The 16,861-nt window shown below is 38.6% G+C and overlaps 1 protein-coding gene across 1 annotated transcript in view; it reads right to left on the reverse strand.

Moving 5' to 3' along the window:
* The window catches only part of LOC128641669 (uncharacterized), a 129,055-nt gene that overhangs the window by 29,640 nt on the left and 82,554 nt on the right, over nt 1-16,861 (reverse strand). Inside the window, exons 79-81 of the mRNA XM_053694202.1 lie at nt 8,541-8,626; nt 4,725-4,854; nt 2,064-2,245 (exon numbers count right to left, since the gene is read on the reverse strand). Of these exons, the coding sequence (XP_053550177.1) occupies nt 2,064-2,245; nt 4,725-4,854; nt 8,541-8,626 (398 nt within the window). The remainder of the gene's footprint in view (nt 1-2,063; nt 2,246-4,724; nt 4,855-8,540; nt 8,627-16,861) is intronic.

Below are 16,861 nucleotides of genomic sequence, written 5' to 3' on the forward strand. Positions count from 1 at the left end.
TATGAAAAATGTTTCTGGTAAAATCTAATACTATTTTAGTGGCATATGCACATGTCCGGTGCATGCCCAGTGTTCAAACACCTTGTCTGCTCATAGGGTCAGCAGTGGTTCGTATGACAACTCAGTCGTAGGTGACATGATGAACACAATCGCCAGTTTTCTGAGCTAGCGCAGGGTTTGAATGAGGGTGCGTTGATCATGTGCGGCATGTGTGTGTACCCCTGGGACAGTGATAGCTTTGGCTTTATTGGGAATATTTGAATAAAATATGCATTGTAGCAACTGTCCCATCTGCCATTCCGATGGGTAGGAATAGAAAAGGTTAATATTCCTTTGAGAGATGGCAATCTTGAATTGCTTCTTCTTAAAAAAACAAATGTGGATTTTCACTTTAAGAATGTACGGCACATGGGGGTTAAATAAAGACACAAAAGTAGCTACTTTCTTATAATAAATTAATTCTATCCATTTTTTTCACATGTATTGTGTATTCAGATTCTAATCACTTTGTCTGTTTTTCTTTAGTGCCACTTTTTGTTTTGTATCTATAATAAACTTTTTCTAAAATGGACACATGGGAACTTCTTTATCACCCATGAGGAACTATGTGCTATATATCCCAAGCAGGAGGAAGCTACATTAGTGAACACTTATTATTTATGTAACCACAAAGATCTTATTTTTTTAACACTGATAACTTAAGATATTTTATATTTCACATAGATAGATATCAAATGTGTTTTTGAAGTTTGTTATACCTCGCAAAAGACGGATGATTGGACACGTATAGTCACGTGATTGCCACGCTCCAAATGTACCTGATTAAAAACCTGGAGCCTAAAAACGAATTGTTTGGGAACTACTATGTAAAGCGTACCTGAAAGGGAACTTGGTCTGTTATAACTACTTGTTTAAGAACTATAGTTATGGAAATCTGATTTGTCAATAATACTTCATGCAACATTTTTCATTGGCTCACAAATGAACTATATACAAAAGTTTTTTTATCGTTTTATTGCCCTATATGGAAATTGAAATTTAGAATATGAACTATTCATACTGGGAAAATATTGAATTATGGTATTTATAGTTATATTAAAGCATATGTAATTTTTATTTTTATTTTATTCCCACTACGAATGGGAGTGTATACTCCTCAATTGTAAACCTCTTTCCTACACAGGTGTGCACTGTCTAGGAGATAGGTAGGAGGAGCCATTGGCCCCTATTTATGAAAGCCTGGTGGACCTGATCCGACAGTGCGGATCAGGTCCGCCAGACCTCGCTGAATTCAGTGAGCAATACGCTCACCGTATTCAGCATTGCACCAGCAGCTCACAAGAGCTGCTGGTGCAACGCCGCCCCCTGCAGACTCGCGGCCAATAGGTCGCCAGCAGAGGGTGTCAATCAACTCGATCGGGTTGATTTACACCGATGTCGGTCCGCCTGCTCAGAGCAGACGGACAGATTATGGAGCAGCGGTCTTTGTGACCGCTGCTTCATAACTGCTGTTTCTGGCGAGCCTGCAGGCTCGCCAGAAACACGGTGCATCAAGCTCCGATAAATATGCCCCATTATGTCTATATATTGTCAGAGGGTAAGTGTGTGATATAGCTCTATGTTGAGATTTTTTATTGCAGATTGAAAAGGTGGTTTCAACCGCTGTAACCAGTTAAGCTGTTTTAATTTGAGCTTTTAACTTGTAAGTAAAGCTGGGATTTTCTCTTTACATCTGTTCCGGTCTTTCTTGAATTAAAATAATACATTCCTCATATCTTCTATGAGTTTTTTCTATTTAGTGCATTTGTTGTTTGGAAAATACTTCCCTATTGTCGATCCTTTTCTTCAGAGGTTGCTTCCAAGAAAGCATTGGGCTTATCAACATAAAGCTTAGACGCCAACATTCCTAGGGACAGACTGTGCCGCCATTCTACAGTTTTATACAGGCAGGCTGTTTCTACCCATCATGGGAAGTGATAATTTATTTCTTTACTCTAACACTATTATCTTGTTTTATTACACCTTTAAAGTTTCATTATTTTCACTCTTTTAGCCATACATACCCATATTTCAGTAGAATCTGCCGCTCTATGGCTACTTTCTGTTGGGCAGTGAAGGAGGAACATGATTGTAGGGCGTTTAATATGTATGGGTCAGAACTATTAATTTCTTGGTCACTGAGATCACATGACAGGGATCCCAAAACCTGTAGATTTTCCTTCGTAATGTTTTCACTGGAGATGTTCTGTAAACAGATTATAAAAAATAATAAATGATAAAAACTAAATGCTAGTTTCTCATAGTGGCACACTATCACAATTTTTTTTCCTAATTAGGAAATAATTACATCATTTTTAAATGAGATTTAGTTACTTGGCTGTGTTTTTTTTCTTTATTATCCTTTAATGAAGCTAATGCTATACAGAAATACGTATGAAAGACATAATTCCAGTGTATCTGAAGTAATGCAGATAATAATAGACAAGACATACATTATCAAGACTTGTTATATCAAACTGGGCCAACTTCTGTTGTTTCTAAATGTCTTGTAATTAATTCATATACATATTGCTTGAATACGTTCTGATTATTTAAATGCATCTAATTGTATAGAATGTGAAAAGGACAGGGGAAAGATAATAAAATAAGGTTATGGGTTATGGGAAGATGAATAAGAATAATAAAAAGAAAAAGTATAGGGTAGGTTTAATGAACCAAGACCAAATACTCTGAGAGAATAAACTAATAACAAATACGAACATAATCAAGAGCTCTAGATGGCGGCAGTGTTTATGTTTGAAGACAATACCGCCCTATAGTGCTCCAGGCACGTGCACAATACCTACATAGGTATGCACTTCAATAAAGAATACCAATTTGAACAAAGAAAAGGTGTTCATAAAAATACGTAGAAAACTTTTTAAAATTGTATACTCTATCTTAATCATGAACTAAAGATGATCAGCTTTATGTCCCCTTAACCAACTAAACCAAGCTAACACCACTTAAACAGAAGCAGCCCCCCAAAAAAAATAATAATAATATATATATATACTACTCTAAACAAGACAATAGCTTGGAAACACCCTAAATAAAATCATAATAAACAACCGTGTCTTCTGTTGCTGTGTCTGTTTGTTATATCTTTTTACAGCCTTCAGGAACCTTCACAACGCCAAACTTTTATCAAATACACCTACACTATTAATGTCCTAGTTTCACGTTGAGTCATCTAAAGCCTGCCAATGAACAACTCCATGAGCCATCCAGTACAGTATCTACAGGCTACAGCCAACTCAACTCCATCCCTGTGATGCTCAAACATGCCCCTGGGCCACTTTTTGGTTAATCCCATACTGTTTGCATTAGCTCTCTTTCATTATGTGTCTCTATATTTATGATTGCATTAATGGATGATGTTCTGATTGTCTCATTGGATCGGTTGAGTACGATGTGTGTAGGCAGTCATATTACATTGATCACACATGCACATTTAAAAGCAATGTTCTTATGATCATAAGTTATACCAAATAACATTAGTATATCATTGTTAGTACAATGTAGATACAGCTAAGAAGCCCTTGAGGTGCAGACTCACTTATGAGAGCTTGCAACTGCAAGGAAAATGGCAATGATCTTAAAACTGCTGCTTCTTAAGCTCTCTACCACCTTAGAGGTGGTAAATCATCCCAGAATGATTCTTCTGGGCTGATTGGCAAACCTTTGCCTGTGCAATGTAAATGAGAGTGTTGGATGACTCTTCTCTAGCCCCAAACACTACTGAACAGGTTCACTGGGTGGTGACCTTGTCCCCCCACTCTTTTATAACTAGGGCCTTAGACTTTATATTTTTTTTTATAGGAGAAGTTGTATTATAAGTACCATGGATTGCAGTAGTCATCAACCTAATAAAGGTTAAAACATGTGAGCTTGCTTCCCTGGCTGTTTTTTAAATTAATAACAGGATTGGGATAACTGCAATTGCTCTATACTAAACCCCATAGGTGGTAGGTGGTCATCTGACTGACGAGCCAGCAAAAGTTTGATTAATTCCTGTACAAAACAATCAGGCATCAGGTTGCTGGCCAATCAAGAATGCTGGCTGTCACAATTAGACCCTGTCCACTGGAGTGAGAGGCAGATTTACAGAATTCCCTTCTGGATACTAGGGGGTCAATTTATAAAGCAACGGATGCTGCTTCCGACCCACTCCGATTCAGTTCTGCCTGAAGCGGAAGTTAAGAAGCAGCAGTCCTAAGACCGCTGCTCCTTAACTCGTCCGCCAACTCTGAGTTGGCGGACAGCAATTAGCCCGATCGAATATGATCGGGTTGATTGACACCCCCTGCTAGCGGCAGCGAATTGGCTGCGAATCTGCAGGGGGGCGGTATTGCACCAGCAGTTCACAAGAACTGCTGGTGCAATGATAAATGCCGACAGCGTATGCTGTCAGCATTTATCGATGTGCGGCGGACATGATTCGCTATAGTGGATCATGTCTGTCCGCACCATGGTAAATATACCCCTTGGTCTTTTCCGGCCCCTACAAACCACACAAACTGCTTCCTCTCTCTCCAGTTTCCCCTGGTACAAGGCTTCCTTCTGTTTCTTTACTTCTTTTCAGGACCACAACAGAACTGATATGTCAGGGGTGTGTTACAAGGAGAAATACTTGAGAATCAATGTTCTAGATCTTTGATTATACAATAATTATTGGGACTTACCAAGCAAGCCTTTGCACTATTTAGAAGGGAGGTTCTTTTTGAAGATCCTTGGGGTAAAAGATCAATATTGGACTGTCCAACAAGACTAAAATAAATCTTACAATTTTGAGAATTGTCATAGGTGCTGGAGCTGAAAAAGGGAAAACAACTGGCATTATTAATACAAACTATTTATAAAACACCTCTGTACATGCAACTTCTATTTAATCTGTAGATCTATAATCACTACTCATGTTTTTCATTCAGTGTTCCATTAGCATAGTGAAAACAGTGTATGTTCATTACTGGTTTGCCTGCTTTTTTCTGTATTTTACTTGTATTTTTTCATACCCAAAGTACTGGGGTGCATCTCTCTTTATTGTAATATAGTGCAGTTTTGATGATCTTTTCTTTAGATTTGATAATAATATGTATAAAGCAGTTTACCTACTTATTCCATATTGTCTCTGACGTGCCAATGGTTGCATAAAGCAGTGCACTTGTTAATTTGCATATTGCCTCTGATTGGCCAGTGGTTGTATTTACCAGTGCATGTGCTTATTTGCATATTGCCTCTGATTGGCCAGTGGTTGTATTTACCAGTGCATGTTCTTATTTGCATATTGCTTCTGACTGGCCAGTGGTTGTATTTACCAGTGCATGTTCTTATTTGCATATTGCTTCTGACTGGCCAGTGGTTGTATTTACAAGTGAACGTGCTTATCTGCATATTGCTTCTGACTGGCCAGTGGTTGTATTTACCAGTGCACATGCTTATCTGCATATTGCTTCTGACTGGCCAGTTGTTGTATTTACCAGTACACATGCTTATCTGCATATTGCTTCTGACTGGCCAGTGGTTGTATTTACCAGTACACATGCTTATCTGCATATTGCTTCTGACTGGCCAGTTGTTGTATTTACCAGTGCATGTGCTTATTTGCATATTGCCTCTGATTGGCCAGTGGTTGTATTTACCAGTGCATAGGCTTATTTGCATATTGCCTCTGATTGGCCAGTGGTTGTATTTACCAGTGCATGTTCTTATTTGCATATTGCTTCTGACTGGCCAGTGGTTGTATTTACCAGTGCATGTTCTTATTTGCATATTGCTTCTGACTGGCCAGTGGTTGTATTTACAAGTGAACATGCTTATCTGCATATTGCTTCTGACTGGCCAGTGGTTGTATTTACCAGTGCACATGCTTATCTGCATATTGCTTCTGACTGGCCAGTTGTTGTATTTACCAGTACACATGCTTATCTGCATATTGCTTCTGACTGGCCAGTTGTTGTATTTACCAGTGCATGTGCTTATTTGCATATTGCCTCTGATTGGCCAGTGGTTGTATTTACCAGTGAACGTGCTTATCTGCATATTGCTTCTGACTGGCCAGTGGTTGTATTTACCAGTGCACATGCTTATCTGCATATTGCTTCTGACTGGCTAGTGGTTGTATTTACCAGTGCATGTGCTTATTTGCATATTGCTTCTGACTGGCCAGTGGTTGTATTTACCAGTGCACATGCTTATCTGCATATTGCTTTTGACTGGCCAGTGGTTGTATTTACCAGTGAACGTGCTTATCTGCATATTGCTTCTGACTGACCAGTGGTTGTATTTACCAGTGCACATGCTTATCTGCATATTGCTTCTGACTGGCCAGTGGTTGTATTTACCAGTGCATGTGCGTATCTGCATATTGCTTCTGACTGGCCAGTGGTTGTATTTACCAGTGCACATGCTTATCTGCATATTGCTTCTGACTGGCCAGTGGTTGTATTTACCAGTGCACATGCTTATCTGCATATTGCTTCTGACTGGCCAGTGGTTGTATTTACCAGTGCATGTGCTTATCTGCATATTGCTTCTGACTGGCCAGTGGTTGTATTTACCAGTGCACATGCTTATCTGCATATTGCTTTTGACTGACCAGTGGTTGTATTTACCAGTGCATGTGCTTATCTGCATATTGCTTCTGACTGACCAGTGGTTGTATTTACCAGTGCACATGCTTATCTGCATATTGCTTCTGACTGGCCAGTGGTTGTATTTACCAGTGCATGTGCTTATCTGCATATTGCTTCTGACTGACCAGTTGTTGTATTTACCAGTGCACATGCTTATCTGCATATTGCTTCTGACTGGCCAGTGGTTGTATTTACCCGTGCATGTGCTTATTTGCATATTGCTTCTGACTGGCCAGTGGTTGTATTTACCAGTGCACATGCTTATCTGCATATTGCTTTTGACTGACCAGTGGTTGTATTTACCAGTGCATGTGCTTATCTGCATATTGCTTCTGACTGACCAGTGGTTGTATTTACCAGTGCACATGCTTATCTGCATATTGCTTCTGACTGGCCAGTGGTTGTATTTACCAGTGAACGTGCTTATCTGCATATTGCTTTTGACTGGCCAGTGGTTGTATTTACCAGTGAACGTGCTTATCTGCATATTGCTTCTGACTGGCCAGTGGTTGTATTTACCAGTGAACTTGCTTATCTGCATATTGCTTCTGACTGGCCAGTGGTTGTATTTACCAGTGCATGTGCTTATCTGCATATTGCTTCTGACTGACCAGTGGTTGTATTTACCAGTGCATGTGCTTATCTGCATATTGCTTCTGACTGGCCAGTGGTTGTATTTACCAGTGAACTTGCTTATCTGCATATTGCTTCTGACTGGCCAGTGGTTGTATTTACCAGTGAACGTGCTTATCTGCATATTGCTTTTGACTGGCCAGTGGTTGTATTTACCAGTGAACGTGCTTATCTGCATATTGCTTCTGACTGGCCAGTGGTTGTATTTACAAGTGAACGTGCTTATCTGCATATTGCTTCTGACTGGCCAGTGGTTGTATTTACCAGTGCACATGCTTATCTGCATATTGCTTCTGACTGGCCAGTGGTTGTATTTACCAGTGCACATGCTTATCTGCATATTGCTTCTGACTGGCCAGTGGTTGTATTTACCAGTACACATGCTTATCTGCATATTGCTTCTGACTGGCCAGTTGTTGTATTTACCAGTGCATGTGCTTATTTGCATATTGCCTCTGATTGGCCAGTGGTTGTATTTACCAGTGAACGTGCTTATCTGCATATTGCTTCTGACTGGCCAGTGGTTGTATTTACAAGTGAACGTGCTTATCTGCATATTGCTTCTGACTGGCTAGTGGTTGTATTTACCAGTGCATGTGCTTATTTGCATATTGCCTCTGATTGGCCAGTGGTTGTATTTACCAGTGAACGTGCTTATCTGCATATTGCTTCTGACTGGCCAGTGGTTGTATTTACAAGTGAACGTGCTTATCTGCATATTGCTTCTGACTGGCTAGTGGTTGTATTTACCAGTGCATGTGCTTATTTGCATATTGCTTCTGACTGGCCAGTGGTTGTATTTACCAGTGCACATGCTTATCTGCATATTGCTTTTGACTGGCCAGTGGTTGTATTTACCAGTGAACGTGCTTATCTGCATATTGCTTCTGACTGACCAGTGGTTGTATTTACCAGTGCATGTGCTTATCTGCATATTGCTTCTGACTGGCCAGTGGTTGTATTTACCAGTGAACTTGCTTATCTGCATATTGCTTTTGACTGGCCAGTGGTTGAATAAAGCGGTGTACACGTGTTCATGAATTGCAGTGTGTTTCAAATTTGACACGCTTTTTTTTAAAAGGACATATTGACATTTATTTCAATTGTATGTTAAATATATTGCATGCAAATAATGTTTAACCTTTAGCAGGGGCAGTGACATAAAATGACTACAGAATCTTAGCACTGAATGGTTTACACTACTTGCTTCAATCAGTCTTTTAGGAATATTACCCTATATACAGCAGAACATCACTTGGGTATTTCTCAAAATCTCCTGGGTTACCATTTTTTGTGAGTCGTCTAGTTATGTAGCTCAGCTGGAAAAAAAAGGAAATAAAGAAAGTAATAAGAATTGTATCTCTTTGCAAGCATATGTTAATGCATTTCTGGTTACCAGTAGACAATATTCTATGTACTTAAAGGGACATGAAACCCAAAAATGTTCTTTCATGATTCAGATAGAGAATACAATTTTAATCAACTTTCTCATTTACTTCTATTATCTAGTTTGTTTCATTCTCTTGGTATCATTTGTTGAAGGAGCAGCAATACACTACTGGTTTCTAACTGAACACATGGGTGAGCCAATGACAGTCAGTATATATCTGCAGCCACCAATCAACAGCTAGAACCTAGGTTATTTGCTGCTCCTGAGCTCACCTAGATAAACCTTTCAGCAAAGGGTAACAAGAGAAAGAAGCAAAATAAATAATACAAGTAAGTTGTTTTAAATTGTATTCTCTATCTGAATCATGAAAGAAACATTTTTGGGGTTTCATGTCCCTTTAAAGCTATCTATTATAATACCTTTCTTGTTACAGTGTGTTTTTTTCACTTATGGATATTAAATGGATAAAAAGTATATTAAGTACCCTCTATCTGCTGTTCTACCCTTCAGAGGGCTCATTTGAGTTTGGCCACTAACCAGAAGTTCCCCAAAACATTTTTTTTCCCGCTTTTTCCTGGTACCACAAAAACTATGGCATACTTTCTCACTTCTTCTTTTTCCATGGAGCCATAAAAACTAGTGGAGAGGGCTGGATATGGCCTATGGCCGCAAGTTGGCCATCCCTGATCTAGCTTGTTAATTGGTGTGATAGAGCCAAAAAAGGTTAAATGGCCTGATGATCTAAAGGTCTCTGGGCTGGTGAGATTCTATAAGAATACTCGCCAGTAATTCTATTTCCCTGGTGGAATGATCTAAAGCCACATTTTAACCCTGAAAACAGGATGTCTCGCTAAGGATCGTATACTGCATTTTCCTATGTTATGTGCAATAAAATTTGTATTTAAAAAATCTTACAAAACCAATAATTTAACCATTCCCACAAAAATATGCAGGAGAATTTTTTTATTGTTAAGGTGCATCAAAAATCGTAACAAAATTCGTCACCAAAAATCGTATTTTATTAAAAATGGAAATTTATAAATTACAAATTGTACTAAATATGCACAGCGTAAATTGCAATTTAAGTACACATAATGGGCAAAAATAACTTAGAAATTTTAACTTTTAAGTACAAAATATAAAGCATAATTGTTGTTTTTTCGTTAAAAGTGGAAATGCAGACTCCAGTGATAACAAACACTGCTATATTCCACACAGTTAATAGTTGTACAGTCTAGTCAGCCATTTATAGATGTCCCTAATTAGCCTCATCAGAGAAGGAAACCTAGGTTACAACATGGCGTCGCCTATTGTGTTATGGACACAAAAACTTTACACCTATTTTTTTCAATATTTAAACAACTAATAGCGGTTTAAAAAAAATAATAATATGTATATTAGTTTCTTTTATTTGAGATCTTAACATTTTTATATATCTGTAAAATTACTAAAAAAGGTTTTTAGTGTTGCACCATATTAAAACATTAGTAGAATTATCACATTTTATTAGAATAGATATAAATGACTTGGGTATGTTAATACAAGGGGGCCAATTTATCATAGTGCGGACGGACATGATACGATGTAGCGTATCATGTCCGCCGCACATCGATAAATGCCGACAGCATACGCTGTCGGCAATTATCATTGCACAAGCAGTTCTTGTTCAATGCCGCCCCCTGCAGATTCGCAGGGGTGTCAATCAACCCGATCGTATAGGATCGGGTAAGATTTCTCTCCGCTGCTGGACGAGTTATGGAGCAGCGGTCTTTAGACCGCTGCTTCATAAATTCTGTTTCCGGCGAACCTTGAAGGCTTGCGTGGAAACAGGGGCATCAAGCTCCATTCGTAGCTTGATAAATTGGCCCAAGATGTTTGTTTTTTATTTGGTTATCAATTAAAAAAGATTATAATATTCTAAGACTTCTGAGATTTGATTTGGTTTAGAGTAGAATGACATATAAAAAAAGTTACGATATAATCTAACCTTTATGTATAGATTAAAATAATTATGTTAATTCCAATCCATAAAAATTAGCTGTATAGAGCTCAGGTGATTTTTGTCTTAATTTTCTAAGCCATTTCAATCCAATTAATAATTTGTAATTTGGATTTGTTAAATTTGCTAAATTATGAATAATATATAAAAAACCCTTGTATTTTTACAATTTAAAAAGAAGATCTGGTTTATAAACAAGGCTTTTCTAAGGCTTATTAATGGGATGTCTGTTGTTTTTTTCACAGACATTCATGAAAGGAAAAAATATGTGATCAATGTAAAAGTAAAACATGGTGGCTATTTGAGTAATTGTTGATGATATCTACTGCTTTCAAACCTCTCCAACACTTCAAAGGTGACAAATTTAAATCACCCCTGACTGATTTGTCCAGGATGATTGTCAAACTCTGCTCTTGTGTGAGTGGTTATGTGCAGATAGGTTCCCTAGCTTAGATCCTTGTCTGCTCAAAGTTTGATAAATGGCTACTCAAGAAGTGTATCTGACTGAAGTGTTTGCTGATGTATTGTCAAAATATAGAGAAAATAACTCATTGTGTAAACCATTTACAAATCTAAACAAGTCAGAAGACTTGCTTTAAACCTAGAAACTCTCTGACTACACTGTTTCCAATGCAGCAAAGGAATCTGGGTAAGATATGCAAATGAGGTTCACGACTCACCTTTCTTTCATGTAATTAGCAAGAGTCCATGAGCTAGTGACGTATGGGATATACATTCCTACCAGGAGGGGCAAAGTTTCCCAAACCTTAAAATGCCTATAAATACACCCCTCACCACACCCACAATTCAGTTTTACAAACTTTGCCTCCTATGGAGGTGGTGAAGTAAGTTTGTGCTAGATTCTACGTTGATATGCGCTCCGCAGCAGGTTGGAGCCCGGTTTTCCTCTCAGCGTGCAGTGAATGTCAGAGGGATGTGAGGAGAGTATTGCCTATTTTGAATGCAGTGATCTCCTTCTACGGGGTCTATTTCATAGGTTCTCTGTTATCGGTCGTAGAGATTCATCTCTTACCTCCCTTTTCAGATCGACGATATACTCTTATTTATATACCATTACCTCTGCTGATTTTCGTTTCAGTACTGGTTTGGCTTTCTACAAACATGTAGATGAGTGTCCTGGGGTAAGTAAGTCTTATTTTCTGTGACACTCTAAGCTATGGTTGGGCACTTTGTTTATAAAGTTCTAAATATATGTATTCAAACATTTATTTGCCTTGACTCAGGATGTTCAACATTCCTTATTTTCAGACAGTCAGTTTCATATTTGGGATAATGCACTTGAATCAATTATTTTTCTTACCTTAAAAATTTGACTTTTTTTTTCCCTGTGGGCTGTTAGGCTCGCGGGGGCTGAAAATGCTTCATTTTATTGCGTCATTCTTGGCGCGGACTTTTTTGGCGCAAAAAAATCTTTTCTGTTTCCGGCGTCATACGTGTCGCCGGAAGTTGCGTCATATTTTGACGTTCTTTTGCGCCAAAGATGTCGGTGTTCCGGATGTGGCGTCATTTTTGGCGCCAAAAAGCATTTAGGCGCCAAATAATGTGGGCGTCTTATTTGGCGTTAAAAAATATGGGCGTCGCTTTTGTCTCCACATTATTTAAGTCTCATTTTTTCTTTGCTTCTGGTTGCTAGAAGCTTGTTCATTGGCATTTTTTCCCATTCCTGAAACTGTCATTTAAGGAATTTGATCAATTTTGCTTTATATGTTGTTTTTTCTCTTACATATTGCAAGATGTCTCACGTTGCATCTGAGTCAGAAGATACTTCAGGAAAATCGCTGTCTGGTGCTGGAACTACCAAAGCTAAGTGTATCTGCTGTAAACTTTTGGTAGCTATTCCTCCAGCTGTTGTTTGTATTAATTGTCATGACAAACTTGTTAATGCAGATAATATTTCCTTTAGTAATGTACCATTACCTGTTGCAGTTCCATCAACATCTAATGTTCAGAGTGTTCCTGATAACATAAGAGATTTTGTTTCTGAATCCATCAAGAAGGCTATGTCTGTTATTCCTCCTTCTAGTAAACATAAAAAAATCTTTTAAAACTTCTCTTTATACAGATGAATTTTTAAATGAACATCATCATTCTGATTCTGATGACTCTTCTGGTTCAGAGGATTCTGTCTCAGAGATTGATGTTGATAAATCTTCATATTTATTTAAAATGGAATTTATTCGTTCTTTACTTAAAGAAGTACTAATTGCTTTAGAAATTGAGGATTCTGGTCCTCTTGATACTAATTCTAAACGTTTAGATAAGGTCTTTAAATCTCCTGTGGTTATTCCAGAAGTTTTTCCTGTTCCTAGTGCTATTTCTGAAGTAATTTCCAGAGAATGGGATAAATTGGGTAATTCATTTACTCCTTCTAAACGTTTTAAGCAATTATATCCTGTGCCGTCTGACAGATTAGAATTTTGGGACAAAATCCCTAGAGTTGATGGGGCTATTTCTACCCTTGCTAAACGTACTACTATTCCTACGTCAGATGGTACTTCGTTTAAGGATCCTTTAGATAGGAAAATTGAATCCTTTCTAAGAAAAGCTTATCTGTGTTCAGGTAATCTTCTTAGACCTGCTATATCATTGGCTGATGTTGCTGCAGCTTCAACTTTTTGGTTGGAAACTTTAGCGCAACAAGTAACAGATCATGATTCTCATAATATTATTATTCTTCTTCAACATGCTAATAATTTTATCTGTGATGCCATTTTTGATATTATCAGAGTTGATGTCAGGTTTATGTCTCTAGCTATTTTAGCTAGAAGAGCTTTATGGCTTAAAACTTGGAATGCTGATATGGCTTTTAAATCAACTCTACTTTCCATTTCTTTCCAGGGTAACAAATTATTTGGTTCTCAGTTGGATTCTATTATCTCAACTGTTACTGGTGGGAAAGGAACTTTTTTACCACAGGATAAAAAATCTAAGGGTAAAAACAGGGCTAATAATCGTTTTCGTTCCTTTCGTTTCAACAAAGAACAAAAGCCTGATCCTTCATCCTCAGGAGCAGTTTCAGTTTGGAAACCATCTCCAGTCTGGAATAAATCCAAGCCTTCTAGAAAAGCAAAGCCAGCTTCTAAGTCCACATGAAGGTGCGGCCCTCATTCCAGCTCAGCTGGTAGGGGGCAGGTTACGTTTTTTCAAAGAAATTTGGATCAATTCTGTTCACAATCTTTGGATTCAGAACATTGTTTCAGAAGGGTACAGAATTGGTTTCAAGATGAGACCTCCTGCAAAGAGATTTTTTCTTTCCCGTGTCCCAGTAAATCCAGTGAAAGCTCAAGCATTTCTGAATTGTGTTTCAGATCTAGAGTTGGCTGGAGTAATTATGCCAGTTCCAGTTCTGGAACAGGGGATGGGGTTTTATTCAAATCTCTTCATTGTACCAAAGAAGGAGAATTCCTTCAGACCAGTTCTGGATCTAAAAATATTGAATCGTTATGTAAGGATACCAACGTTCAAAATGGTAACTGTAAGGACTATCTTGCCTTTTGTTCAGCAAGGGCATTATATGTCCACAATAGATTTACAGGATGCATATCTGCATATTCCGATTCATCCAGATCATTATCAGTTCCTGAGATTCTCTTTTCTGGACAAGCATTACCAGTTTGTGGCTCTGCCGTTTGGCCTAGCTACAGCTCCAAGAATTTTTTCAAAGGTTCTCGGTGCCCTTCTGTCTGTAATCAGAGAACAGGGTATTGTGGTATTTCCTTATTTGGACGATATCTTGGTACTTGCTCAGTCTTTACATTTAGCAGAATCTCATACGAATCGACTTGTGTTGTTTCTTCAAGATCATGGTTGGAGGATCAATTCACTAAAAAGTTCATTGATTCCTCAGACAAGGGTAACCTTTCTGGGTTTCCAGATAGATTCAGTGTCCATGACTCTGTCTTTGACAGACAAGAGACGTCTAAAATTGATTGCAGCTTGTCGAAACCTTCAGTCACAATCATTCCCTTCGGTAGCCTTATGCATGGAAATTCTAGGTCTTATGACTGCTGCATCGGACACGATCCCCTTTGCTCGTTTTCACATGCGACCTCTTCAGCTCCGTATGCTGAATCAATGGTGCAGGGATTACTCAAAGATATCTCAATTAATATCTTTAAAACCGATTGTACGACACTCTCTAACGTGGTGGACAGATCACCATCGTTTAATTCAGGGGGCTTCTTTTGTGCTTCCGACCTGGACTGTAATTTCAACAGATGCAAGTCTCACAGGTTGGGGAGCTGTGTGGGGATCTCTGACGGCACAAGGAGTTTGGGAATCTCAGGAGGTGAGATTACCGATCAATATTTTGGAACTCCGTGCAATTTTCAGAGCTCTTCAGTCTTGGCCTCTTCTGAAGAGAGAATCGTTCATTTGTTTTCAGACAGACAATGTCACAACTGTGGCATACATCAATCATCAAGGAGGGACTCACAGTCCTCTGGCTATGAAAGAAGTATCTCGAATTCTGGTTTGGGCGGAATCCAGCTCCTGTCTAATCTCTGCGGTTCATATCCCAGGTATAGACAATTGGGAAGCGGATTATCTCAGTCGCCAAACGTTGCATCCGGGCGAATGGTCTCTTCACTCAGAGGTATTTCTTCAGATTGTTCAAATGTGGGAGCTTCCAGAAATAGATCTGATGGCGTCTCATCTAAACAAGAAACTTCCCAGGTATCTGTCCAGATCCCGGGATCCTCAGGCGGAAGCAGTGGATGCATTATCACTTCCTTGGAAGTATCATCCTGCCTATATCTTTCCGCCTCTAGTTCTTCTTCCAAGAGTAATCTCCAAGATTCTGAAGGAATGCTCGTTTGTTCTGCTGATAGCTCCGGCATGGCCTCACAGGTTTTGGTATGCGGATCTTGTCCGGATGGCCTCTTGCCATCCATGGACTCTTCCGCTAAGACCAGACCTTCTGTCGCAAGGTCCTTTTTTCCATCAGGATCTCAAATCCTTAAATTTAAAGGTATGGAGATTGAACGCTTGATTCTTGGTCAAAGAGGTTTCTCTGACTCTGTGATTAATACTATGTTACAGGCTCGTAAATCTGTATCCAGAGAGATATATTATAGAGTCTGGAAGACTTATATTTCTTGGTGTCTTTCTCATCATTTTTCTTGGCATTCTTTTAGAATTCCAAGAATTTTACAGTTTCTTCAGGATGGTTTAGATAAAGGTTTATCCGCAAGTTCTTTGAAAGGACAAATCTCTGCTCTTTCTGTTCTTTTTCACAGAAAGATTGCTAATCTTCCTGATATTCATTGTTTTGTACAAGCTTTGGTTCGTATAAAACCTGTCATTAAGTCAATTTCTCCTCCTTGGAGTTTGAATTTGGTTCTGGGGGCTCTTCAAGCTCCTCCGTTTGAACCTATGCATTCATTCTTGTTAGTCTCCTTTTCTGATTTTTCATCAGGATAAGGCGGTGTTGCGAACTTCTTTTGAATTTTTACCTAAAGTTGTGAATTCCAACAACATTAGTAGAGAAATTGTGGTTCCTTCATTATGTCCTAATCCTAAGAATTCTAAGGAGAAATCGTTGCATTCTTTGGATGTTGTTAGAGCTTTGAAATATTATGTTGAAGCTACTAAGTCTTTCCGAAAGACTTCTAGTCTATTTGTTATCTTTTCCGGTTCTAGAAAAGGCCAGAAAGCTTCTGCCATTTCTTTGGCATCTTGGTTGAAATCTTTAATTCATCATGCCTATGTCGAGTCGGGTAAAACTCCGCCTCAAAGGATTACAGCTCATTCTACTAGGTCAGTTTCTACTTCCTGGGCGTTTAGGAATGAAGCTTCGGTTGATCAGATTTGCAAAGCAGCAACTTGGTCCTCTTTGCATACTTTTACTAAATTCTACCATTTTGATGTATTTTCTTCTTCTGAAGCAGTTTTTGGTAGAAAAGTACTTCAGGCAGCGGTTTCAGTTTTAATCTTCTGTTTATGTTTTTTCAACTTTATTTTGGGTGTGGATTATTTTCAGCAGGAATTGGCTGTCTTTATTTTATCCCTCCCTCTCTAGTGACTCTTGCGTGAAAAGATCCACATCTTGGGTAGTCATTATCCCATACGTCACTAGCTCATGGACTCTTGCTAATTACATGAAAGAAAACATAATTTATGTAAGAACTTACCTGATAAATTCAT

This window comes from Bombina bombina, chromosome 11 (genome assembly GCF_027579735.1).
Source record: "Bombina bombina isolate aBomBom1 chromosome 11, aBomBom1.pri, whole genome shotgun sequence".
Taxonomy (NCBI): Eukaryota; Metazoa; Chordata; class Amphibia; order Anura; family Bombinatoridae; genus Bombina; species Bombina bombina.